At 38.7% G+C, this 27,550-nt stretch overlaps 1 protein-coding gene across 3 annotated transcripts in view; it reads left to right on the top strand.

The window, feature by feature from the left end:
- Nucleotides 1-27,461, top strand: part of dync1i2a (dynein, cytoplasmic 1, intermediate chain 2a) — a 29,467-nt gene extending 2,006 nt beyond the window's left edge. For 2 of the 3 annotated variants that reach the window (XM_053496244.1, XM_053496246.1), the window contains exons 3-17: nt 1,927-2,041; nt 4,685-4,775; nt 6,129-6,182; nt 7,267-7,382; nt 13,218-13,304; nt 14,474-14,636; nt 14,858-14,957; nt 17,460-17,585; nt 20,597-20,743; nt 21,154-21,267; nt 21,780-21,913; nt 23,337-23,481; nt 24,073-24,213; nt 24,305-24,430; nt 26,310-27,461. In XM_053496244.1, coding sequence (XP_053352219.1) covers nt 1,927-2,041; nt 4,685-4,775; nt 6,129-6,182; nt 7,267-7,382; nt 13,218-13,304; nt 14,474-14,636; nt 14,858-14,957; nt 17,460-17,585; nt 20,597-20,743; nt 21,154-21,267; nt 21,780-21,913; nt 23,337-23,481; nt 24,073-24,213; nt 24,305-24,430; nt 26,310-26,423 — 1,773 coding nt within the window. In that variant the 3' untranslated portion in view covers nt 26,424-27,461. The remainder of the gene's footprint in view (nt 1-1,926; nt 2,042-4,684; nt 4,776-6,128; nt 6,183-7,266; nt 7,383-13,217; nt 13,305-14,473; nt 14,637-14,857; nt 14,958-17,459; nt 17,586-20,596; nt 20,744-21,153; nt 21,268-21,779; nt 21,914-23,336; nt 23,482-24,072; nt 24,214-24,304; nt 24,431-26,309) is intronic. The other variant, XM_053496247.1, reaches the window with a different exon arrangement.
- Nucleotides 27,462-27,550: the final 89 nt, after the last annotated feature.

The raw sequence follows: 27,550 nt of genomic DNA, 5'->3' as shown, positions 1-27,550 counted from the left end.
GGATAGAGATAAATAGTCTTTATTACCATTGTAGTGATGCAACAGAATTTGTTTGGTAGCTTTCAGAGACCAGCAGCAATAAGAAAATCTAAGAATAAACAAAAGCTGATTGCACAAAAATATAATAAATATATACTGTACAATGGAATATATATGAAGTGGGATTTGGATCAAATAGTAGAGTGCAAACATGATTGTCAAAAATAAGAAAATACATATTATACAACACAAGTTATACTTACATAATATATAATAATAATAATAATAATAATAATAATAATAATAAAACAGTCCTGAGTGTAAAGTGCAGTAAAGTGTTTGGCGCATTAGCAGCAACATGAGGAAGAAGGGCAAACAATTGGTTTGTTATATCTGCCTTCAGTTCTCCGCAGCTACATGTGTGTGTTTGTGGTGGGGGTGTAATGCAGGCTACAGCTCTCGGGTAGAAGCTGTTCCTCTGTCTGTTAGTGTGTGTCCTGATGGTCCTGTATCCTTTACCCCATGTAAGGGGCACAAACAACCTCTATGTTGAGGTTGGGGAGCTTGGCTTCCACAATTCTCTGCACAGTCTTTACTAACCGACTCTTCAGCTTTTTTTCAATCTGTATTGTCCAGTCAGGTGTTTCTTATCTTTCTCTTGACAATAGCCCATAGATTCTCTGAGGTTTAGGCGAGTTGGCTAGTCACAATGGACCAACACCAGCAGATGACATGACACAATCAACTCATCATTGCCTGTGGAAACTTCACACTGGACTTCAAGCATGTCGAATTCTGTGCCTCTCTACTCTTCATCCAGACTCTGGGACCTTGATTCCTAAATGAAATGCAAAATGTACTTTTATCCAAAAAGAGGACTTTGGACCACTAAGACTTTGCAGACGCGGTCTCAGGTTCAGCAGTGGCTTAATATTAGGAATACACCAGCTGTAGCCGTTTCTAGAAGACGTCTTCTTAAAAATGGAATCTTTCCTGTTGCTTGTGCATCTTTTCCTGCCACTTCCTGTGACCGACCAACACCCTGACCAGGAAAACTTGATCATGGCTGAATAAATGAATGGACTAACATTTGTAACTGAATATGTTCACAATTAAAGAAGAATACTTGACAAACTCTACTGTTATCACAGCACCCCACATAGCTTCTCGATCGCGAGGCTAAATGTGTGCTTGGTGTGTTTTTAATTTTTTTTGGGAAGTGTTAGACAAATTGTCTGCATATTTATCTCCACATATTTCTCATACCTCTCCAGGTTACACTCAGCAAACATTCTTCAGTTGCATTTTTTTATTTCTCCATACAGCTTATTCTTACTGGCAGTTAGGATTGAGTGCTCACAGCAGGGGCCACCACTGATTGTTTACTGTATTTACGTTATGATTACTGAGTATTGAAGCAACTGAAATGGATAAACTTGGAAATGGATAAACACAATGATGCAAAGCTGTAAATACTATCAAATGCATATAATGCATTTTAAAATATGACAAAATGCCACATACATTTGAATCCCTAGCTTTAATGTGTGAAATTGTTAAATTGCTAACTGTTTCATGAACTTGTGCTCCGTTATACATTTTCCTAGCCTTGCATAAGTATTCACCCCCATTCATCTTATCTATGGTCTGACATGGTCCCAAGAACTTAAATTTCACTTTTAAACTGTACTATTATTACTGTTTATTATTATTTTTTAAAACATAGCTAATTAATTAATATAAAAAAAATACTAAAAAGAAAGAATTAATAAATAAATCCACCTTTGGCTTTAGTTTTAGCTGCAACTACTTTCTGAGTGATGTCTTCATCAGCTTTGCACATCTGGATCCTAATATTTTTTGCCAATTAATTTTAGCTAAATTGCTTAAGATCTGAGGAACAGAAACAGGTTTTGTTTTTAAACCATACCTCTGTGTTTCTGCCAGGCAGAGCAGCAGAAAGAACCTGTTGCGGTGCAGGATGACTCTGATCTGGAGAAGAAGAGGAGAGAGGCTGAAGCTCTGCTTCAGAGCATGGGAATCGCACCAGATGTGCACCCAGGTAAGTTACACTTCACACTCTCTTACTAATTCAGCAGTACTCGACAGCAATGGCAACCCCTCTCTGGATTTGTTGGTCACATGGGTACATGGATTGTTTGGATAAAATGGATCAAAAGTGTAAATTTGTTTGCCAGTTTTGTAAGCTGCTGTTGGACTTCACCATCACAACAAGTCTATATAAACAACCAAGGTTAGATTAAATAATATGTTTGTGCCAGCGGAGAGTTGCTCAATTCATTTGTGAGCAATACGTTGGAATCGTCACAATATTAATAAGAAAGGCATTTGTGAAAGGTTTTTTTGGCAAAATCGGACAGTGCATTTTTTAGGTAATATGTATTGCTATTGTCCTTGGGCAGCAAAGCTAAACGAAACACAAGCCTTAATTAAAAGATATTTCCTAGTTCTATGTTTAATATGATTTAGGATAGTATGAGGACTTGCCAAGATTTCAACTAAGGTGTTATTTAATTAAATTTTATTTGTATAGCTTCTTTAACTGTGTATATCCTTGAACAGCTTCACATAAATAAAAATTCTGCTTATAAATGTAAAAATATATACAGTATATTTGACCTAATGAGCAAGCCAAAGGTGACAACGGCAAAGAGAACCAATCCTCATTCATCCTGGTGAAATTTGTTAAGTTGGAAAAAAATATATTGCATATAAAAATACATTGTATTGTATTTTGTAATATGTGTTTACATTTCGTTTGTACAAACCATATGCTACACGCAGATTTTGGAGCAGACAAACAAAATGTCTCTAACGTGCAAAACATGCAATTTATTGACATAAATCAGAAAAAAAATCAACAAATATCCCTGCTGTACAGAGCACATGCAAACATTGTTTATATTATTTTATTTAAATGTAGAAAACGTGCTTAAATACCTGCTGTATTTAGTTGAATTTATTAACCTACAGTATTACATTAAATTGCTGTCATGGCTTCATTTTGCAGCATTTCTGTTGCCTTATCTGGTAGTTAAACAATTTCCAAAACATAAATTTTAGTAATTACATCCTCAGCTGACCTGTAAGCAGCTTACACCATTTTTTCCACCATAACATTGCAACATGTACAGTGCATGACACTTATTTATATCTGGTTACACTTACTTTCCGTCCTCAAAGCCAAAGACGATACTATTTTTAATCTGAAATATTGATAGGACAAGCAAGGATATCTAGTTCTATTAATACATAATGCTCTATAAAAGATTTTTCATAGTTTTTTTTGTTACGTCCTCTTCTCTGTATTGGCTCTGACCAATTAGGATTGAAAATAAAATCAACCTTGGTGAGACGCATCAGTTGGCCAGGAGATAAAACGGAGTGAAAAGAATTTTTTAGCGCTTCATTAGTCAGTTGTTGTTTAGTGGATCATGATTTTGAGTCCATAGCAGCGTGTAATTATCTCAATTCATTTAAACCCAGCTATTTTAATCATTTATGCAATGCAGTCAGAGTACACTAACCTGGTTTGGAACGGTCAGATCAGATGTATGTCAACTTATCTTGTATTTTTTCAGGGATGTGTCCAGATGAGGGAGATGGTTATGAATAAATCATTAAACTAGGGGAGATGGACAGACAAAAAATCTTTAACTTCCTCTTAAGATCTATAGTGTTATTTAAAGTGGTAAAAGTAAACTAACCTCAATATTAGCGAAATCCAGAAGATTTTTAGATAATCCTATTAAACATCTATTGAATGTTAAGCTATTAAAGAACACAAATGCAGTCCAGACTTTTGACAGAGTTTTTGTGTTAAAAACCTGTCAGCAGTAATCCCATTAAAGACATGTCCACTTTCTGATGGTAATTGGACCTTACATGTAGCTCTTGTTCGCTGGATTTTACACAGCAGACACAAGGGGGCAGAAGTGCTCCAGGCTGATGGCACGAGCGCTCGATCACCAGCGCGCAAAGCTCACAAGCTAGTGGTATTAACTACAGTATATACTGACCTTTAACTATTGCATTGTTTAATATCACTTCATGAATTTTAAGCAGTAAAGCATATTTTTTTCTAATGTGAATGAGAAACATTAAAATACCACATACTTGTTCATGTCACTCTCTGGTTCTGTACCTTTGACGCTTGTGTAAAAATATCAACAGATCAAGTGAGTCAAATGATCATATTCCTGTTTTGGAATTATATAAGAACTAGTTCTATACATTTATTTATTTATCTATAGATAGATAGATAGATAGATAGAGAGACATATTTATAATTATGAACATTTACAATTCAGTACGCATTAACGGAAGACTTGTCTTTGCTATTGAACAAAAATGTATTTTGAGTATAAGTCTTTGAAGTCTTTGCACTTTACTTCAGTCTATTTTATTATGTATTCACACTCAGACTAATCTGTGCATAAAAAAATAAGACTTTATACATTTAACATAAATTTTTTATGCTTCAAACAATGTGAACATGTTAAACTATTAAGTTGGGTATTGCTTACAAAACGTAAAAACGTACGTAAAAAATTTTTTCAAATCTGAATTTAACAATAAAATCGAACTTATTTTTTTGTAATTTAAATTGCCTTTATTAGCATTCCGGTCAGATTTACCTTCATGCTTAGGTGTACACAAAACATCTGTCTACATTTTTCCACAGCTCCCGGGCCCTTGTCTCCCACGACCAAATCTACAGGCACCCCAAGTGAGGCAGGTAGCCAGGATTCAGGCGACGGCACCACAGGACCCAGGTATAATCACCACCGGCGTTCTCCCTCTCTCTTTCTCACTTTCTCTCTCTTTATGTAATTGATAGTGCTGAAGACGTTGGTGATTGTGGGATTGCATGAGCGACAGTCTGTCTGTGCACCAAAGGCACAGTTAAATGTTTATGTTGTTTAAAGGCTTTGTGTGCGGTTTAGTGTACAGGTTCAAACAGGTGAAAACGTTTGTCCTTGCTGTTCCATGCTATTACTTGCTTTTACTTCTGCCTCAAAAGGAAACTATGCCACGTAGAAAAACCTTTGGTGCGAAGATTAAATATTTGTTGTCAGGGAACGTCTATAGCTTCTCGCGTCAATTTCACAGATTGTTACATAGTAACCTTTTTTTTTTTTTTGAGTTTGTGTGATTTTCAACAGTATTGTACTGTATTTTGGAACGTTTCCATGACCACTGTTAAAAATCTGAAACACGTTTAACATGTATTCAGAAACGACACATTTAGCATAATAAAGTTCCAGTATAGCAAGCAATTTGTGACCCAGTGACACGGAGAAGTAGTGTTTATTTGTGAATGTTCAGAAATAGAAGTCTGTGTGCCATTTTTAGTTAAAGTACAAATAGCTCAAGTAACAATGTGATTGGTTGTGAGCTGCCTGAGGGACTCTTTAACCCCTGATTTAAGTTTGGGACTCTAAACAGAAGTTTTGAAACTCTAACCCCCATCATACACCCACACACCCACACACACACACACGTGTGACGGCAGGCCTAGGGGGTTACTTTCCAGCCCGAGGCCCTCCGTGTCCACTCATTTCCCTCTGCTGCACTACCGCTTCCTACACACATGGAGGTCATTTTTCTAACCACATACACACTTGCACGTCGTACAAGGCCTCATGTACATCCACCTGGGCCACACGCTGCCGCAGACTCTATACCCCCCCCCAACTTTAACACACACACACACACTCACACTCGTAGGTAGATCTGCTACTCAGTTGTGAGTCATGGCCGTCTCTGTGACACAGCTGGCCAGTAGACATGTTGCCTCAGATGATGGGAGGCAGGATGAACGTCTTTCTTGCAAGATGAGCATGATTCACGCAGATTTGTTTTTATAAGTTTATTAACTAATTTCAGTGACAAACCTGATCATGATGCATCTATGAACCAGTGTAATTAATGCTAAAAGGTTATGACGAAGTTTCTAACGGAGTTAATATAACTATATTTAGGATCTATTTAAAAGAATGTAAAGATGTGTGTTAATGTATTAATAATTGTTGTGAATTTTTTTTTTTTTTTTTCTAACCGTGCTAATAATTCCTAAAAATATTCTCTCTTTCATTAACACTGGGCCGTTGCTGTGATACTAACAGGACTCTCCACTGGGACTCTGATCCTTCTACATTATTGCTTCACTCCGAGCTGGGGTACTGCATTCTCTTTTTTTTCCACATCTTCTCCCTTCTGCTCGCTTTTACTAATCAAACTAATATATACACAGTATGACCAAAACGTCTGAATTTTGTGCAACATGGAAGTGATTTTGCTTCCCTAAAAAATTTAAGTTGCTAACTTCAGCTGTTTGGGAGAGATGACTTTATATGTGCCCCCAAAATGTGTTCAGCATTATACTGTCTTGCTTCAAACAGTAGTAATTAAAAATGCTAGTTATTCATATTTCTTAAGTATTAATACTAAAATTGGTATAAGCTTCTAGAAGCATATGACCTGTAAAAAGTATTGCTTAAATTGTGTTTTTTTTTTTTTTTTTTTTTTTTGTAAAAGTTAAAAATGCAAAACATCTGTAGTGACCATGACGTCTATCCGTAACCATGTCAAATTCATCTTGCAATATCCTAACAGTTTTGCATTGTGGAATAATACAGTTTTTCAGGTTTATGTCTTTTTATGTGAAATCTAAATTGGCCAAGTTTCATTTCCATGACAAAGATAATTGAAAAATACTACATAAAGAGTATAAAATTGTTTTTAGCAAATGTGTTTTTTTTATCTGATGAAAATATAAACATTTGTGCATATTTTACTGAAAATAAAGCGTTAAAGCGAAAAAAGTGTTTTTATGATCCTATCTGAAAATGAACTTTCCACCTAGGTAACTACACTTTTTAGTTCTTATACCATGTTTTGGCTGATCAGTTCTATTAGTGCAAAGGGAACTGGTTGGTCACGTGGTTGACCATTTCCTACATCATCCTGTACTGAATAAGCCGCTTGATTGGTTTCTAATTCTAGTCTTGTTTAGTCGAGAGACCAAGTCCTCCTTTGAGCACATGTGTTTCTCGGTATCCCCATGTGTTGCTGATAAAACTTAAGAGATGTTTCCCGAAAGAACGAGTAAGGCAGTAGTGCCATTTTGTGATGGTTGTGTGAATGTTTGGCTTTGGCGCTGCGCTCTTACTCATTTTTCGACCGACTGCTTTCTCATTTTGTTCATTTGGGTTTGTCTGCCTTTCTGTTTGTTTGTTTGGTTCCCTGTCCGCCCACCCCCAGACGAGGCCCGGCCAAGCTAAGCATTGCGAAGGTGACTCAGGTGGACTTCCCTCCCAAAGAGGTGGTGTCTTACACCAAGGAGACTCAGACTCCCAGCATGAGCGAGCGGAAAGAGGGTGAGTTCTGACCGTGAAAACACTTGCCGGCAGATGTGTCCTTGGTGCAGATGTGTCTGCTGTGAGGACGGCACGTTTTCTTACGTGTTTAGTGCCGTGCTGTTGCTCAACGTTCTGGTGGTATTGATTTAAAACACTTTAAATGTCCGTCCTGATTTCACAGTCAAAGCATCCAATGTTCTATACCCTAATAATCACACGTAACACAATACACATTGTTCCACTCTCTCTCTCTCACACACACACACACACACACACACACACACACACACACACACACACACGCACACAAAACTGGGGAAAAAAATAAATATTAACCTGTTTACTTTGAAAACTGCAAACCTCAGCACCATGTATTTTCCACACTCCTGTTTTGTCTAGCCATTCTGGTAGTTGCAGAGGTAACTTGTGATGACATGCCACTCACAGGTGACAAGTAATCGGAATGCAAGACCCCAAACCTTACCGATTAGACGAAATGTGTCTTCTGTATGTGTGTCTGCCTCAATCTGTGTATCTGTGTCCATCTGTGTATCTCTGCTTGTGCATGTTATTTTATGTGTGTAAGCCACTCTGGGTCTGTGTGTCCTGTATGTATCTGTATGCGTTTTGCTTGTGTGTGTGTGCGTCTGTGCAAAAAAAGTTTCTTTGGAAATGATCTGAGACGAGTGAGCATGGAGATGAAAGCCAAAGGAAAATTGCAGAGTCTCGAGAAACATAAGAAGCCAAGGAAAGATTAAACTCCCTGATGCATCTAAGCTCATGTGCATGCGCGCACACACACGCGCACACACGCACACAGCACTCTTATGCATGCCTTACATCTGTCTTACTGAGCACAAGGCCAATTTGCATTTTGGATAGGAAAAACAGGCATGACATGAAGGAGAATGGTACAGCAGGAGTGAGGGGGTGGGAGAAGGAGAGCAGGAGACTGAAGGATGATATGATGAAGTGTGCCATGGCTTGCTAAAGCATCTGATGATTGTCAATATGGATGTAATTGCAGCTTGTAGCTTTTATAAGGGGGTTGTGCACATGTCTGTGTAAAAAAAAAAAAAGCTGTATTCACTGGTTGGCTTGTCATGATCTTTAGGTTTGTCCTCGCCTCATGCACATGCTGAAAGGTGGAGGTGCAGGGGTAATGAATGCTCTGAGCGTGTTAACAGTTGCACGTATAGCAATGCTCGAGTTTGCAGGGTGATTGTTACAGTCTGTGTAACGTGACATTTCAAGGCGTGGAAGAGTGTTTAGATTGAGTTAGAGATAGAGATGCACCAGTGTTGAATTGGGATCAGACTGGATTTGGGTTTCCAAAGAGAGAGAGATGTATTTTTTGCTAACTCTGTTACTATTAGGGGGTCAAAGAACCATTAGTGAGTTTTTGAAAATTCTCTTGTTAAACATACTACCGGTGTTTACATACCCCCCCCCCCCCCTTGTTAAAAATGAATAGAGGCTTTCCGTGGCATCGTAAAAGTGTGTTTAACAGTGCCAATATCTGCAGACAACACCATACCACCATCCCCCCATCTCTGCTTCCATCTTTTCCTCCTGCACCGTGTAATCATTTCATCAACTCTTTTGCTTTCCAATGCAGGCACATAACTAAACGCATTGGGTGACATTGAGAGGCTTTCACGCCTCTTGTCCCTGCCACTCAGAGAGATGGCTCTCTCTCTCTCTCTGTCTTTCTCTCTTGGCTGATTGAGTGATTTGTCTTGGGCTGTAGAGTTACTGAAGGTCTGCTCTCTGAAGGTCAGCGGGTGGTACACCACAGAATCAGAGGACACAGAATCTCCTGCACCACATGCACAGACTTGCTGCTTGTAGCTCAGGTTGACACACACGTGCTGATTAAGGCTCTTGATTCGCACCGTTCAGTTCATATTCAATGTCCTTTAAAAAAAAAAAAACCTCAGTCTGCATGAGATCTAACTGTGCTTCTGTCGTTTTGAAGAACAACCTATTGATTTGAGGGGAAACAGGCATTCTAAGAGACAGATTAAAAAAAAAAAAATGGTTAAGTATTATCTTCATGGCAAGAAGTTTTCTAAAAAAAATACATACCGTACTGTGCTGAAGTCTTGAGCCACCCCGATTTCTTCATATCTTGCTTTCAGAGAGCCAGAATTACTTGAATATTTTCTATTAATTTAGTCTTGAGCAATAGTTCTCCAGGCTTCCTGAAAGACCGTTTGGCTCTCATTTATGGCAAGAATTTGGTTCTCATTTTCAATCCAGTCTCTGTACTTGACCAGTTTCAGAGGAATGTTTTTGTTCATTAAGCCACACTGTGACCTGTGGATCATTTGAAGAAAAAAATAAAAAGTCTAACTTGAGGCACGAAGCAGTAAAAATCAGTTTGCAAATGATGCAGCCGCTGGTATACTGATGTTTAGTATACTGGTATATATGCTGAGTGGTTGGAACAGACGAGAGGGGAAATGAGATCGCTGCTGAGGTTGTTGGATAAACAACCAATTTTTAAGTTGTATCTTTAGGCTACTGCAGTAAAACATCCTTCTGATTTCTTTAAAATAATCAACATTGTTTCATTTAATATGAAGAAATGGGAGGTGGCTCAAGATTTTTGTACAAGATTTCTGTACACAGTACAGTATGTAATCGGAAATGTAATTTCTATGGCTTTTTTTTTAACATCAAATGCCCATGAATTATAAAGCAGCCAGTGATTTAGTGAATGTCGTTTCAAATCAAGTTTCTCAGCATTGTGCTGCATCAAGACAGTAGTTGCTGAGTGTCATGTGATCACACAGTCCAATTTCTAAACTCTAGTCTAGGATGAGAGAGCTGCATGTTTCACAAAGCTTTAGAACCATCTGAGGTTGTGAAACGTTTTCTCTCTGAATGTGAACTTTAATTAAAGGTGATTGTTTTAATCATGCTCTCTCTACAGGAGGAGTACTACTCTATTTTAATCACCGGGGCATATAAGAGGCCTCTCTTATCGAGGGCCTCTCTTAAAACTCAGGCACCCTTAACCCAGCACTCTACTGCCAACCACAAAACGGCCTGCTTTTCAAAATTAAACTTATTGTCTGAGCTCGAATTTATCATTTACATGAGCATTATCCTCCTTAAAGACATGTATTTAATCAATCATGGAAAAAAATGAATAATGTGTGGGATGCACCCTTCAGCGCATAATATCTAGGTACATAAAAAATCATGACTACTAAGTGCCAATCTTTTTGTCAGCATGTAAAACATGCAGGAAAGTTTTGTAAATGTATTCTTTAAGTCTGGTAGGACTGAATTCAAACTCACATTCTTGTATGCCTGCTATAGTTATCCCTATGGACCTATATTTGTTCTTTTATTTTCCCTTTAAAAAAAATAAAAATAAATACATTTTATACATGTATATGTTTTATGTACTTTTATACTGGGCATTCTTGCAAAAATGTTGAATATGTGTCAAAATACACATATTTCACATCCCAGGGTAAGTAAATTTCTTAGAGGATATTTTAGTGGCCACTATTTGTGAGGAACTGTGTTTTCATGACTTACAATGGTCCAGAAGTGTTCACAGCCCACTCCTTTGTGCCGCTGTTCAATAGTAAAACCCATTCCACATGAGCCCTGAGCAATTTCTCATCCCACTATAATCAGAAATCCTGAAAGTCTGATTCAGGAAGCCAAGCGCAGAGAGCTGAGGTTTGTTTGCTAAATCCTCTGTGGTATATAGAAATGTGGAAGTCAGGTTTATAGAGTCCCCTGTGTGTGTGTCTGTGTTTCACTCAGACCCCATGCACCTGCACTGCAGATCAAAGGGCATTAGTCTTGTACTCGAACAGCCTCTGGACCCATGGCGCGTTTGCATTAATATATTGTCCATTCACAAAAGCTGGTGATTACTCCCTCAGTCCCTCTGCCTTCCCCCCTCCACTCCTCCCCAAAGCTTTTATTCCTTAAATGATACAAAAGCGATAATTGGGTTGCTTTGAGATGAGGTGTCGATGGGGAAGGGGATCTGCCATCAGGGTGAATTCTGTTAAACGGTTCTGTTCCCCCCCGCCTCCCTATCCCCGATCTCTCATTTTCTTTGTACCACTGTTCTCCCTCTTACCCGTGTGGGGTCACCAGGATCACTAGCTTTTCTCCAAATGGCCATTTTGCCTGGCAGGTGCATTATACTTTTTATTTCCAGATTGTCTTAACGTTGCTAATGCCTGGCAGGTTGATTGCTTGGGCCTGGCTGGCAGAGAAAGGGCTGCGGCATGCGCTTGGGCCCTGGACTGAAAGACACTGATTACTGTTTTCGTCTGAGCCTGATTGAGGCCCTTGAAAGGAAAGATTTTACCCTTCTGTGCTCTATCCTTGCCTGACTAAGGGCCCAATGCATTGAGATGGCCTGTGTCATCAGCGTGACTCTGTAAACTCATCAGAACAATCCCTTTCCTTCCCTCCCCTTTTTCTTCATTCCTGGTCTTCTCCCTCCCTCTCCTTTCCTCCCTTCACTTAGAACCCTGTTTGAAAGGGAGGGATGAAGACATCCCTAATGGAAGATCTGACAGATGACATTATAAATTTGATTTTTTTTTTACCCTCTGCCTTAGACTCTTTATGATATCTTGCACAAAATGTGGCTAATTTATCTTCCTTTCGAGTTTTGCTGCATTCAGCATATGTTAACATTTCCCTCCTTGCGTTTACAATAAGCAACGGATTTGTTTCAGATGATTAGAATGTGTGTATATGCACATTTGTGTGTTTGAAAAAGGCTTGACCTTTTGTTTGAACACTGTGTGTCTTGCCAGCTGGTCAGGGCCACAAGCTGTATTTTGTTGCACATCCTCGCTGTTTGAATGGAAGTTGTCGGACCCCCTGTCGTGTTGGTAATTGCACAGGCTTGTGTTTCCGGAGAGAGTCTTGAGAAGGGGCAGTCAGGCAGAAAAAAACTCAGTGCCATCTCTATGCCACCTCGCTCTCGCACACAATCCCAGCAGAGCCATCTGCCTCACGCACTCCACCAGTCAGCTGGCGTGGCCAATGGGAGAGGCCTGGGGCACCTGCTGCCCGCCCTCCTGCTCCGCGTGTGTGGGATGTGTATACGCATGTGTTACTGTGTCTGTCCATGTATTCGAAAGGCAAAGAGGGATAACGCTGCTAACAAGTGTCCTCCCTGTACAATAGTGTATCTCGTTAACTAAGGAGCTGAGGGGGAAGAAGAACCCTGACTGTGTTCTAACATAGTCTTGTTCCCAATGAAAAGAGGGGCAACTATAGGCGAGGTGACATTGTGATGGGAGCGTGTTTAACTGAGGCATTTGTCTAGGCCTTGTTCCTTTTCTAAGCTAGTGATTTCACAGTAAAACTTGGGAACAGTGAAATGGTGTGTCCAGATAAGGGCACGTGTTTCATATCAACGGCTTTTCCATACAATATTTTTCCATAACTCAAAGTTATCGTCTGTGTTCATGTTTCTCTGTCTGGTGGACCCAAGTTCGTGTGTAATTTACCAAAACATTTCAAGAACATTTTAATATTTATAATGTTTTGTATGATAATTTCTTTTACACCCCACTGCCCCAGCTTTTACTCTTGTGAATTTTAAATAATCAATAGTTTTTATTAATAGCTATACCATGTTTAGAAGTTAGCATACATGAAGCATAAGCCATATCACCTAGCAGTAATGTTATCCACATAAATGGAGTATCTTTTTATTATTTGTCGTTTAATATCAGTTATGTTCTACTTTTTTTCATAACTCAACTCCTTTATAGTGATTTTATGGTTGTTATCTTGTTTGTATTGTGTGATTTATTGACACAAGGTCTCATTATGGTACCATTTCCTCAACAGAGGAAGAGGAGGAGGAAGAGCCGGCTCCTGCAGAAGCAGTGCCAGTAGTGGAGAAGGAGACATCCGTGCAGGAACAAGTAGTAGAAGGTATGTCTGAAAGGATATAAACACATGCTGGTTTCCTTCGTGATTTTAACATCATGCATAGTTTTTAAGTTGATTTACGGTGATTTTATTTTATTTAAAGAGTTGGTAACAAAAGACCACTATAAACTTCAAACTCTGATCAGCAATCCTGAGACAGAAAAGAGAAACTCTATAAAGTTGTTTGCCACTGTAGCGTGGATAAAGTAGAGAGTAATATACTCAGACTTTGCGATTTTTGCTTGCATCACTGATGCGATCTGAAGTAGGACTTTATAATCACAATTATTTATCAAGATTATTCATTGATTTTAGTAACAAATTTGTTTTGTTACTCTTGCTAATATACAAATCTTTTAAAAATAAAATTATAATGGGAGAATAATGCCAAATTCAGTAAGCACTGATGAGATACACCTCAGAGGATTTGTATTATTATTATTATTATTATTAACAGTAGTAGTATGACAACAATAATAATGTTCAGAATAATAACCACACCATATCTATACATTTTTCTTTCTATTTTAATGTTGATACACCTTGGTCTAACAGTGATAATGACTTTTTTATACCACACATACTGTAATAATGAATAAGCCTTCGTTTGAGAAAAGTGAACATTGTAGTATGTTTCATTCAGAAAAATCACAGCTCCACTATATAATCATATTTGCATACAGGCCAGTCTTGTGGTGTCTAGGTGTTTATGGTGTAGACCGACCAATCAAAGGAGCGATGACATCAGCCACTGTCTCCACTTCCAAACTCATTATTTAGCCAAAATATTTTAGATGGTTTACTCGTGCAACTTTTAATCCCATTCATTCAACACATTGACTGTACTTTGTACAAGTTCAAAAGACTCGGGTCAGAGTGCCATATGTGGCCCTTCCCCAGAGTTTTTTAGTTTATAGCTTAGCAACTGATAAATCAAGGTATATTGGTGTTTTGTCTAACTAGATGTGTAACTTTTAAATAAATTCTCAGAATTTCCTGTATTCCATTTTTGTCATGAAAAAAAAGTCAATTCTGGTTGCATCTTGGTAGTTTTTTGCTTTGGTGGCGCTCTTATTCATAGTTTGCACAAGCTCTTATTATTGCTATGTTTTGTCATCTTCTAGCCAGTAAAGAAGGAAGAACTGTATCTTTTTTAACTCCTCTATCTCTAGTGGCCCCTCATGAGCTGACCGAGGAGGAGAAGCTGCAGATCCTGCACTCGGAGGAGTTTATGGACTTCTTTGACCACAGCACACGCATCATCGAGAGAGCTTTGTCTGAACACGTTGATGTTTTCTTTGACTACAGTGGCCGTGACCCTGAGGATAAGGAGGGGTAACAAGCTAAGATTGTTGAAATGATAGGGTCAAGGCAGTTTTTAATAATTAAAAAATTGTGTGTGTGTGAAAGAGAGTGTACTGGAGAAGGAGTCAAAGTTTATCCTTACTACAAGAGATGCTGTGATTTCTAGATACAGAATCTATTGTGTGTGTGTGTGTGTGTGTGTGTGTGTGTGTGTGTGTGTGTGTGTGTGTGTGTGTGTGTGTGTGTTGTAGTGAGATGCAGGCTGGAGCAAAGCTGTCTTTGAACAGACAGTTCACGGATGAGCGCTGGTCCAAACACAGGGTGGTCACCTGCCTGGACTGGTCCCCACAGGTAAACCTGAATTTACTGGTGTTAAACAAAATACTATCAGATCTGTTCAGTTTAATCCCTGTTATATTAATGGATTTTTAATTCTCTTTTCCTAAATAATGTTACTGAGGAATGTTTCTTGATTCTTAAAAACAATTTTTGTACTTTCCTGGCAAAGGAAATGTCCATGCAAAGATACAAGCAATTAAGGATCACCTTTTCTGTGTTATTCTTACACAGGCCATAAAAGCCTAAAAAAACGTTTGAACAGTGACGTGAAGTACCAGTCAAAAGTTTGGACACACCTTCTAATTCAATGTCTTGTTGTTAATGATTTATTTTTTTATATAGTAGAATAATACTAGATTTTTATTTAGTGGATCAATTATTTTGTTATTCTGATCAGTTGTTTTTTTACCGTTCTGCAACAGTTCTTGTAAGAGACGGTATTGTCAAGTGCACCATAATGAAACTGGCTCCCATGAGGACTATCCCAGGCAAGCAAGAACAAAACTTATTTAGAGTTACCAGCCTCAGAAATCACAGATTGACAGAACCTTAAATTAGAGCCATTATGAAGGCTTTGGAGCAGTGGTGGCTCAGTCGGTTAAGGCTGTGGGTTACTGGGTTACTGATCGGAAGGTCGGGGGTTCGAGCCCCAGCATCGCCAAGTTGCCACTGTTGAGCCCTTGAGCAAGGCCCTTAACCCTATATGCTCCAGGGGCGCTGTAAGCTGGCTGACCCTGCGCTCTGACCCCAGTTTCCTAATTGGGATATGCGAAGAAGACATTTCACTGTGCTGTAAAGTACATGTGACAAATAATTGAATATAATAATAATAATAATAATTTACAGAGCATCAGTAGCAGGCACAATATCAATTGTTTAGAGGAGATCATTGCATATGTATTTTGGATGCCTTCAGAATTGTTTTACAATGTACAGTAGAATGAAATAAAAACAGAAAAGAGCATGGAATTTTTCCAAAGTTGTGTCAAAACTTTTGACTGGTACTTTACATCACTGTTAGAATGGTTTTCAGGCTTTCAGGCGCTGTGTGACACTACCAAAAACATGCTCATTCACTGCTTGTACCTTGACATAGCATGGACCTCTGTAAACTGGAAAAAATACAAAATATTGTTTTCAAGAATCAAAGAAATGTTATATGACATGGCACATGTTACACTCACATACAAATTTGGACTAAAATGATAATTTGCTTATTTTGCATTAATCAGGAGTGTAGAAAAGGGGACATGTAGGGTCTTCAAAGCATCTTCTCCAAACTCAGACCTGTGCAAAAGCAGCAGACATGCACAGTGTCTCCTCATCTCTATCACCCTCTCTATCTCTCTGTCTCTCTATCTATCGTTTTGAAATTGTACAGTTTCAAGAAATTTTAGGTCACATCTTTTTGGTTGTTTTGGTCCACCCCAGTTCTGTGCTTTTTTTTCAGCATCAGTAATTTACTGATATTTTAAAGCTATAATAACTCCCAGACACTGTGATTTTGTGCCATTTTCAATTTCATATTCAACCTTTAGTGAAATCTTATCAGAATTAGTTTGAAGAAGGTCTAAGTATCTCCAGTTCTTCTTCACTCCGCTGTATGGAGCTTAATGTGCGCTTCCCACAAGTCATGTTTGGGTTTAGTTTTTTTCTTTTTCTTTTTCAGGTTACAGATTGACCTTAAGTATAAACGTCACATATTATTTACTGACTATATAATGCAAATTGCTTCTGGGCTTTCAAAGTGAAAAGCTTGATCAGAAGCTCGGAGGCACTGCATCTAGTTATGAGCAAATCGCCTCAATGTGTGCTCTTCTGCTTTCTCAATTTCATTTCCTCTAGTAAATGTGTACAATATAAACAGACGTGGATTATTGTTTTAGCTGCTGCGGTTTCTTCAGAGTCCTAAATCTGTGTTTTGGCAAATGGTGGTTGAGGTGGCATGATTAAGTTCCCGCATGTACCGCGCTGCTGTGTGATACGCAGGGTGTAAATGACTCCTGGCACTAGATGTGTACCCGAAACTATTTCTCACCGCACACATTTGCTTTGTCATTTTTAAAAAGAAAAAATTATTAAAAAATGTTTTTGCAACTAATGCGTTCCGGACAAAACCGAATCTTTTCATTTACATTAGCGGAGACGGTAGTTAAGCATTCGTTTCATTTGTGGCGAAAAGATTACTTTCTGCAGGGTATTTACAAGTCTCAGTGCGATTTGAATGTGAAGCAGGTCTCAGCAGTAGCCTGAGGCAGTGCATCTCTGGAGCAGCTCATTTAGTGGTCTGCAGTCAGCTGCTGCTTCATGTTGGCCCTTATTTACCGTCACTGCTGCTGAGGAAAAGTTTCCCTGTAATAAATCTTGTTGAAGCAGTGACGCGTTCTGGCTGCCATCCACATCCACATCCACACATACACACACGCATACGCTCCGCAGTGGGAGGGAAGAGGAAAAGAGCCTGAGGGAATGAGTGTGTGCGCTACAAGTCATGTTTTTTTTCTGTGTGTGCAGTATCCTGAGCTGCTGGTTGCCTCCTATAACAACAACGAGGAGGCACCGCATGAGCCTGATGGAGTGGCGCTGGTCTGGAACATGAAGTATAAGAAAACTACGCCCGAGTATGTCTTTCACTGCCAGGTAAGAGAGGAAGTACCACCCTCTCAAATCAGCACCCCACAAATATCCACATACAAACAAGCTGCCTGAAATAACATCTAACACGCACACGTACACGAACACACCCTCTGAACCCCCTTCTTCATCAATCACACACACACAGGTAGCTGTTTCTCTGACCAACATGATCTGCTGCCAATTTTCCTGGCATCCACTCTTCCTCTTCTCTCATCCCTCCTCACAGTTCTGTGATTTCATCATGCTGGTATTCTCTCTCTCTCTCTCTCTCTCTCTCTCTGTTAACACAAACCCAGTGTTGCACGTCATGATTACAGTATATCTATAGATTAAAGAAACTATGATAAACTTGTAATTTGTTCATTGACTTGCAGAAAAAACATTTCTTACACAAAAAGTTCCTCCGTTGTCTACTGTTAGAAAGCCTGCAGATCGCAGAGCATGTGTTGTGTTAAAATGATTTTTGTGCAAAAACAGGGATTGTGTTGAAGAATATCACCTGTACATTATACTATAACTGCTCTGAGTTCAGTCTTTACTAAAGTATACTGATTAGAATCAGCTTGAGCAATAAGAAATCATAGTGTAGATACAGAGACCGGTAAAATGTTTCAGGAAGCTGAGAATAATCCAGAAAGTGAATAATGAGAGAGAGTTTAAATAAAAAGAGAATTTGATGTGATTTGAAATTTAGAGAGCTGTAGAACTCAAGCTTAAAAATTTCCACTGGATTTAGCAAGCATGTTTTACTTCTAGTTTTAGGTGCGTGCGTGTGTGTGTTTGTATGTGTACGCCCTGAGGTAGTGTTCTGAGGACATGCTGAGTAGAACCACATGTGCTGGCCTTCAGAGCGGATACATGCCTCACACACACACACACACACACACACACACACAAATCAGGAAACTCCATACATACATAAGTGTGAACTTGTTTTTCTCCACCTGTGTGTGTGTGTGTGTGAGACCAAGAGTATGAAAATGGATTTTTCGCCATTCTCTGAAAGCTGAAAAGGAACGTTTTACCTCTTAAGTTAGGGAAAATTCCTCTGAGGTTATAAAGGGAGCGTTTGATTAGATGGTGCCGGATTATATTGGATACAGTAGGGGGTTGGATCTGGCTGAACCAGTCACTCGCTGAAATCTCAGGGGTGCTGGTGGACCATTTCCAGTTTAAAGAACAGCTCTATCTCCTATTCACTCACGCATGCACTTACCCAGCCACTCATCCATTCACTCTGGAAAATGAGCGCGCCTCAAATGCAAATGATGTCCTTGCCGTCAACGTATAGTTCATCACAAAGTATCACACGGTCGGTATTGGGATGTGTTCTGCACGATTGAGTTACAGCATCAGAAAGATTTCAGCTTAGCATTCGCTTTTAGTAGAAATGCTCTTAACACTTTCCATGAAGGTTCTTTTAATGGGCGTTATGATGTGTGTTAGTTATCATTAAACACACTGTCAGTATTAATACATCTTAAGTAACATTAACAAAGTAATCTGTGCTTATATTAATAAAAAAAAGTTAAAATAATAACAAGCAATATTTAAAAATTATTCCACCTGAATGAGTGACACAAACTGGATCTTAGTTTTGAGAGTGTTTAAGTCAAACCCAGACTTTTGATTGTGCAGAATAGCAGAACACAGTTATGAGAGTAAATACTACCTATTTCTAAATACAATACCCTGCTACATAAATGCACACATACCAGCGTTTCACTAGTGCTCGGCTACCATCGAGGCAGGTTTTTGCAGTACTACCCCTGAGTCATACTTGTACTGCCTTTTTCGTGAAACACTGGCCTCCAAGGAACTCCTTCAATGGCCCAAACATGTGAACATCACTTTAGAGTGAGGACTATATCAGAGACGTGCCAGTAACGCCCAGCTGAGTTCCTGTAATGTGCAAGTGGTGTTGTGTACAGTTCTCTCTCTCTCTCTCTCTCTCTCTCTCTTTCTCTCTCTCTTCTGCAAAGTTTGTTTTCAAGGCGTTACACTCACTGCATGTGCCGGAGTGACTGCAGTGGGCTCTGAGACACCTCAGCCGGGACTTGTACGCCTCTCGTAGAATGATTCTGTTAAACTACAGTAGCTGAACTCTGAAGTGAAGATAAATTGCTAATTATTTTACACAGAGAAGGAAACAGTAAATTAGTAACATTTGGTAATATACATGTTAGTGTTTTATGCAGAGTACATGCATTTGTTAACTGAATAAAAATAGTTGTGTTTAAAACAAATGTTTAAACAAATGTCAATTATTAACTGTCAAAGTGCTGCTGATTGCTTAAATCTGATTGGTCAGAAGGTCTTTAGCCACATTTTATATATGATCGTAGTTCTGGCTGTAATTCAGTAACATCAATGCACTAATCAGTGTTATCTAGCACTTGTACTACAGACTTCCTACCAAACCTAAGGCTAATAGTACACATAAAAAACACAAAAGTGTGTTATTTAAATGTAAATATATATGCCTGTTATATGGTGAAGAGTTCTGAATGGAGACCTTTCCTAACTTTAAGAGACATAAAGAAATAAGAATGTTTATTGTTTGCTAGAGTGTAGCTTATTTAAAAACTTAATAAAAAAATAACTAGCTTCTAAAATTAATGTTCTGTTATAGGAAATTAATCGTTTGTAGTAGGTCACATCACACCACCATTTCATGGAACTTTTTCCTAAAGAATAAGCACACTATTTTTCTTCTTCCTTTTTTTAAATACTACTTATAATTTGTTAATGCCAAAGTCAATCAGCTAATACAGTAAATGATCTTAGTTAAGGGAAACGGAATGTAAAGCATTATCCACAGAGTGCAAATCTAAATGAAATCGTAATCAAGTTTGAGTTGAAAAATAGGACTGTGTTACATTCACATAATTCTAATGCACTGAAACAGGCCTGTGGTCTCATTCCATCCATCTTGCTGTTACAAGACAAACACATGACCGTTTCCCATTTCCTCTCCTCTCTCTCTCTCTCTCTCTCCCTCTCATTCTCTCTAGTCTGCAGTGATGTCAGCTGCCTTTGTCAAGTTTCACCCTAACCTGGTGGTAGGTGGAACGTATTCAGGACAGATCGTACTATGGGACAATAGGAGTAACAAGCGAACCCCAGTGCAGAGGACCCCACTTTCAGCCGCTGCTCACACGGTAATGCTGCCCACGCCATCTAGAGCCCTGTGAACCACGAGAGTGTATTCATGTTGATTACAACAGTAGCTGAAACTTGAATCACTCATACAGAATGTAATTTAAGCCATATGTTCCATGTAATCAGGGATCGGGTCCGACCTACTGCGCTTTGTTACTGAGCCATACAAATCATTAAAACTATAAAATGCGGCGCTAGAACTTTTCTAACATGTATGTGCTATGTTAAATGGGATCATTTCGATAGGATACATATCATCTTTCTCTTCCTGCTAAACTGCAAGAATTCCAGAAATTATAAAAAAAAATCATGATAATTATTCATACAGGTGATAGGTTATAATTAAACCGTTTTTGTCTGTCCTCCGAAGTATATGTTCCATATTTCTTTCTCTCTCTTTCTTTCGTAGCATCCTGTGTACTGTGTAAATGTAGTCGGCACTCAAAATGCTCACAACCTGATCAGCATCTCCACCGACGGTAAAATGTGCTCGTGGAGTCTGGACATGTTGTCCCAGCCTCAGGTACCCAAGTTCCTCTTCTCTTTCACTTCATTACATGTAGCTCAGGGAAAATTTTTTTATATGCATTTCTCTCAGTAGTCACTCTCCTATCCATTATTACTGAATATGGCCATGTAAATCATTCTTGGAGGTTTGAGTCAGAGAACTGCGGTAATTGTGTAGGAAAGAGCCTTTAGTGTAGAATCCGGGTCTAAGGGATGCACTCAAGGAGAAATGGTTTGGAAATGCGTTTGGACTTGGCAGGCAGTTTGCTCAGCTCTTTAAAGACTTAGCAGTTTTTGGGGAGGGGAGGGGGGTGGCTAAATGGCTGTTCGCGTGTCTTATATGTTTAAAGTGTGAATAACGTTACTTTCGTCATTCCATAAAGTTTGCCAAACCACAAGGTCAGATGTGAAGCATTTATGAAGTGCTAGGTGTATTGACATCATTCACCACGAAAGCACCAAGAGAGGTTGTTTACTAAAGATATTTACAATGCTGCGTGATGTATGTTCGATGTGTTTGTCTTACAGGACAGTATGGAGTTGGTCTTTAAGCAGTCCAAGTCTGTAGCAGTCACTTCCATGTCTTTTCCCCTGGGCGACGTTAATAACTTTGTGGTAGGCAGCGAGGATGGATCGGTCTACACGTCCTGTCGACACGGCAGGTAAATCACACACTTCAGTTGGGGGAAAAAGTGTCTGATTATCATCTTTTTCTAATGGAATGGAAACATTGGAAATGACCACACACACATCTGCGAACACGCCTAGTGGAAACAACTAATCCCACTTCACTATTTCTTGTGCGTTTTTAGTGTGAAAGTGTGAAATGTTTGTGGAAAACTCAAGATCTCATAATTCATGAAGGAATTAACAAGTCATTAGAACAGAAGAGGAAAAGCAGGAGTGTTTCTGTTCATGGGGATTTCTCTCAGTTCTCCGTATGGCGAGCGCTTCAGGTTTTCTTGTGCGAGAGCAGTTCAGTCAGTCGGCGAGATGTTCATCTGCGTGTTTGTGCTCAGCAGTGATTTTGAGAGCTGCAGTGTTTCCACTCCATTTATGATGCTATGATTATGATATTCCCATCTCAACCCAGCTAATAAGACAGAAGCACCTCTCACACTGGCTATTTACCTCTCAGAGTAATGAGTACACACATATACACACAGAGAGCCTCTGTTTGTGTACTGGAGCTTTTTTGTGCAGAATTAGCTCGTAACCTTAATATGGCGAAAAAGTGTTTATGATCATGAGATAGCTGGTGGCTAATTCTCTTAAAACAATTGTGCAAAGCAACAAAGCAATGTTTTTTAATACCGGGTTGTATTTTTAGGTTTACATGATATAATAAAACGTGTTTACAAAAAGAAAGTGTTTAAAATTGTAGTTTTTAATGCAAAAAACTGTATAGAATACTTGCTTGAAAGCATCAATGTTTAGGGAATAGAGAAACGGTTACCTAATAGGTTAAAGATATAGAAAAAAAACAGATCTGCTGTTGGGTAAGATTGCATTCAGTACCAGGTTTAAACATGCTGAAATTAGGAACTGTACTTTTCCTCCAGCATAACGATCTCCAGAGCTGTCGAGCACACTGTTGCACGCATAGGGAAGACTCTCTTTAGAACAGACCCATTGATTCATGCGTCAGTATCTCCTATTGGCATCTCTCTGTCACAAATGCAGTTTTATATGAGCTGACACAGAGCTACCTGCCCAATAGTAAGTCTAGACAGCCAGGCTTTTTTCCATGTTTACTCCTCACATTGGAACCTTGTGTTTGGGTGTTTATTTGCCTCATCCTCACTGATGGAAACACACCTAATTCACATTCCTCGTCGTGCATCAGAAACATGTGATTGTGGAATTTACCGGCGGTGCAACTGCCAAATAATCATACTTGGCTCGAGTAATCATGACCAGGCGATTGTGCCACAAGTACAACAGGCCGGTGTGCATTTTTCATTCGGGATCTTTTAAATGTCCACTTCTTTTAATAATTATTTGATGTTAGCAAATGATTCTAAATTCAGAAGATGGAGAATTGTGATGAATGTTCTTCACTGTCTTGTGTGTGTTTGGGAGCAGTAAGGCAGGGATCAGCGAGATGTTTGAAGGCCACCACGGTCCGATTACGGGAATCCACTGCCACACAGCGGCTGGTTCTGTTGACTTCTCCCATCTCTTCCTTACCTCTTCCTTTGACTGGACCGTCAAACTCTGGAGCACTAAGGTACCCCAATTTACCAGAACTGTGACTTAAAAGTTGGTGAAAAAGAAGTTTTAAGGATGCTTTCGCAGTCGCGTCACAACTTCAGTATAAGACGTTAGTCAAATTGAGCCTTGCCAGCATGCTCATAATTAAAATATTTATTGGCACTATTCCAATGTTGCAATCTCATTAACAATAATACATTTATATATGATTTGGAAATCCTACCCTAGCTTATACTGTATAGCCAGAATACACAGGCAGTGCTGCTTTTCTGCATCTAGCGTTACAATAAAGGTTAAAAATGTATTTCTTAAAATTATAAATCTAATACGGTCAGTAAGAGTCTGTTAGCTGACACTTAGACTGGTTAAGAGTCTTCTTATGTGTATAGTGTGTGTCATAGTGTGAGCCATTTTTTCTCACATAAACACAAAAAGTTCTTTGACCTTTCTGTTAAAAAATATTGTATGAAAGCAGCCTAAGTTTACTCTCCGTGAACGCCTGGAAACAAAGAGAGTAATTGCAGCAGTGGAAAAGTGATTTTGGTTCCATTCACATTGTTTGTTTAAGCCAGTGACTCTGCTTCTCTGCTGTTTTTGTGTCCTATAGAATAATAAACCACTCTACTCTTTTGAGGATAACTCCGACTATGTGTATGATGTTATGTGGTCACCTATTCACCCTGCCCTCTTCGCCTGTGTGGATGGAGTTGGTCATTTAGACCTGTGGAACCTCAACAATGACACAGAGGTCTCTGGAGCACACTTGCACACACATAGTGACCAAGGTTTTGTAACTTTGTATTTGCTTCAGTATTGCTAAGGTTTTTTTTGTTATATAGGTTCCCACTGCCAGTGTTACTGTGCAAGGGAGTCCTGCTCTCAATAGGCTGAGATGGGCACAGACGGGCAGAGAGATCGCAGTCGGAGACTCTGAAGGACAGGTTCTCATTTATGATGTTGGAGAGGTGAGAAGATTTTTAAAAAAGCTTTATTGCAGTAATTGGGTTTGTTTCTGTAATATGTTGGGTTTTAGACTATTAGGAATTTCAGTAGGATTGAGGCAAAGGTATGATTTTTACTTAGTCTGGTTTCTGCACTTAGCAGTAACAAAAACTCTCCATATCTTTACATGATATCTTTTTCATCAAACTGCAAGTTTTTATTCAAAATACGCTGCCTTGCCAAAAAAAGAAAAGAAAAGTTGCACAATTTAAGATTTCTTTGGACTCCCCTTTGATTATCAACTGTATTCGCCATGACATTGTTTTGGCAACATTAAGCAACTTCATAACATTTATTTCTGTCAAAAGTTGCATAAAATTTTGGCCAAGATCTTGTATTTATGACGGAAGGGTCAAACATCTTTCCAAATCGTCTCCAGCAAATCCCCATGACTTTAACCATGGTTAAGGTCAGCAGTCTGTGGTGACCAGTTTCCAGAACCACACTTTCACAATTCATTATGCAAATAACATCATGGAAGAAAACAGTGTTGATGGGATAACCTTGCTCGTCAGCTGACTTCATTTTATTGCCACATTGCTAAGCCTCGACCCGACCAAATGAAGCAACCTCAGATCATAACAGATAATATACTTCCAGTGGCCCATACAGTAGGCACTATGCATGGTGGGTGCCTCTTTTCTTGCACTTTCCTTCTTACACTGACTGATCTACCTATTGCTATGGAATAGGCTTAATCTGAACTCATCAGATCACATGACCTTTTTCCATTGCGCCAAAGTCCAATCTTTATGCAAACATGAAGCCTTTTTCTGTTTAGTCTGACCAACATGTGGTTTTCTTATGGCCATACAGTTTAGTCCAATCCTTTGAGTGGAAATGCTTTTGCTTTAATTATTAAACATAGTTGTGATTCTGCATTTGATTTTTATTGATGCATCTTCACCAAGCTTTTAAGTGATCTCACGGTCTATTTTTTTCTGATAACTATACTTTTTATAATGTATTGAATGGTTCCCAATTTTTCTATTGTCTGATTAAAGGCTCTTAAGTATTTTCCTATTTAAATCTAAATGCCAACTTTTTTTGGTCCTGAAAGTGTATTACACCACTTTATAACATCGAAAGGTGAGGCACTATGACATAGCGTTTAGTTCTGTATTATGTGACTAGGGACTACAACCGCTAAACAGTCAAATCCACACTCAGCATAGCTTGTGTATGCATTTACCTAGCTAATCTACTGGTATAAGCTAACATTACCTTTCTTGATTATTCTTAATGCTCAGTTGAGTACTGTTAATATACAAGACTATAATCATATCACTTGAAAATCCTCAAGGTTAAATATTTCTCTCTTGCTTATATTCTGTATTATTTAGGCCAGCTGTATTTCAAAACTAATGTCCATTGATGAGCATGAAAGAACACTGGGGTCTATTTGTGACTAATTACCAAAACCGCTTTGGAAAGACAAAGAAATCTATTCTACAACTAACAATAAAAGTAATAAATAAATTCTGCAAACAAACTGAAATCAATTTTAACTGTTTCCTAGACCTTCAAGAGTAATAAAAATTTTTTAAGTGCAAGACAAAGAGAGTTTCTGCAGAATTCTGCAAGGGATACTATATGGTCAGAAGTTTGTGGATGCTGAACTATCACAATCATATGTGCTTCTTGAACATCCCATCACACTGTCACTATAATAACCCCTAGTATACTATAACATAAGCCACAAGTACATTTTTGAAGTCAGGTTATGATGTCCGACACCTTCTGACAACTGAGAACGACTTCAGTTACAAGACCCCTCCTGTGTGAACTTGGACAGATAACATATTGCTGCATTTTTGCTTCTCTGTGTCTTTCACATTATAGCAGATCGCCGTGCCACGGACTGATGAGTGGACCCGCTTCGTCAGGACGCTTACAGAGATTAATGAAAACCGTGAAGATGCTGAAGAGCTCGTGGCTCAGCGCATCCCATCATAATTACTACACTTCCAGTACCATTCCACAAATGAGCTACAGGTTTTCAATTCAAAAGTAAAATAAATAAATTAAAATTAAAAGCATGTGCTTTTACACAAGGCATGACGACAGCGGTAATGATTATGAAGACTATCCGAAAAATTTGATTTACAACTTTTCTTTTGAGTTTGAGTGAAGAATGTGATCAGAGTGATGGGAATGACAATGAAGTTCAGCAACCAGCAGTTTTCTATTCTCTTCCAGTACCTCAAGCCTTAAAATTGTCAGGTAGAAATCCATCAGAAACACAGTTTAAAGTTTGATTCCTGCTGGTATTTACACCTGAGCTCTTTATCCCATCTGAAAGGGTCTGAAACTTCAATCAATTGTAAAGTATGCCACAGAGCCTGCTTTTTTTCCCCCTCATTTCTCTTGCTCACTGGAGTCTGAGTGCATTCATAAATTCACTGCTGTGATTTGAAAATGAAAGCATTATTGTGATAAAGGTTTGTAAATTTAAAACCCTCATTGCACTTATTTCCTGTCTAGAAAGTTGTCCAAGTGCTACAGTTTCTAAAGCTGGGCATTATAACAGTCCGCATGAGAAACCAAAGATTTTTAGGACAGTAACACTTTTTACCCACAGAACCAGGAATTTTTGTGTTTGTCATTCTATCTTTGTCAAATTAAGTAATTTATCTACTCATTCAAGTTGTTTGGCATTTGAGGAGTGCTGCTGAATTTATGAATGTACTTGTGATTTGCTTAGTATTGTGGGGCAGCTATTAAGATTCCCTGACTGTCAAACGCTAGTCCTGCTTCTACTTAATCTCTGACTCACTAAATTCTGGGTACTGATTAAACACCCTGTCTTCATGCTTACACAAATATCCTGTATTATTAATCATTGAGATGCTGTGCGATTGTCATCAACTTGCTGAGCATTTTTAAGCCATTTTTTTTTTTTTAAACTGGATCCTGTTCTTCCAATTTTTCAATCTTCAGCTGATCTTTGAATGTCTTTATACAACTCTATAAATGTCTCTTTCTGAACTCAAACTGTTTCATGTGTTGATTCAAAACTCATCTAACTACATCATACCTGTTAATGAGACCATTAAAATATTAAGCAGGTAAAATTCTGTTAA

This window comes from Clarias gariepinus, chromosome 5, assembly GCF_024256425.1.
Source record: "Clarias gariepinus isolate MV-2021 ecotype Netherlands chromosome 5, CGAR_prim_01v2, whole genome shotgun sequence".
NCBI classification, from domain to species: domain Eukaryota; kingdom Metazoa; phylum Chordata; class Actinopteri; order Siluriformes; family Clariidae; genus Clarias; species Clarias gariepinus.
The sequence above is the reverse complement of the archived record's forward strand: the minus strand, read 5'-3'. Positions and strand labels throughout refer to the sequence as shown.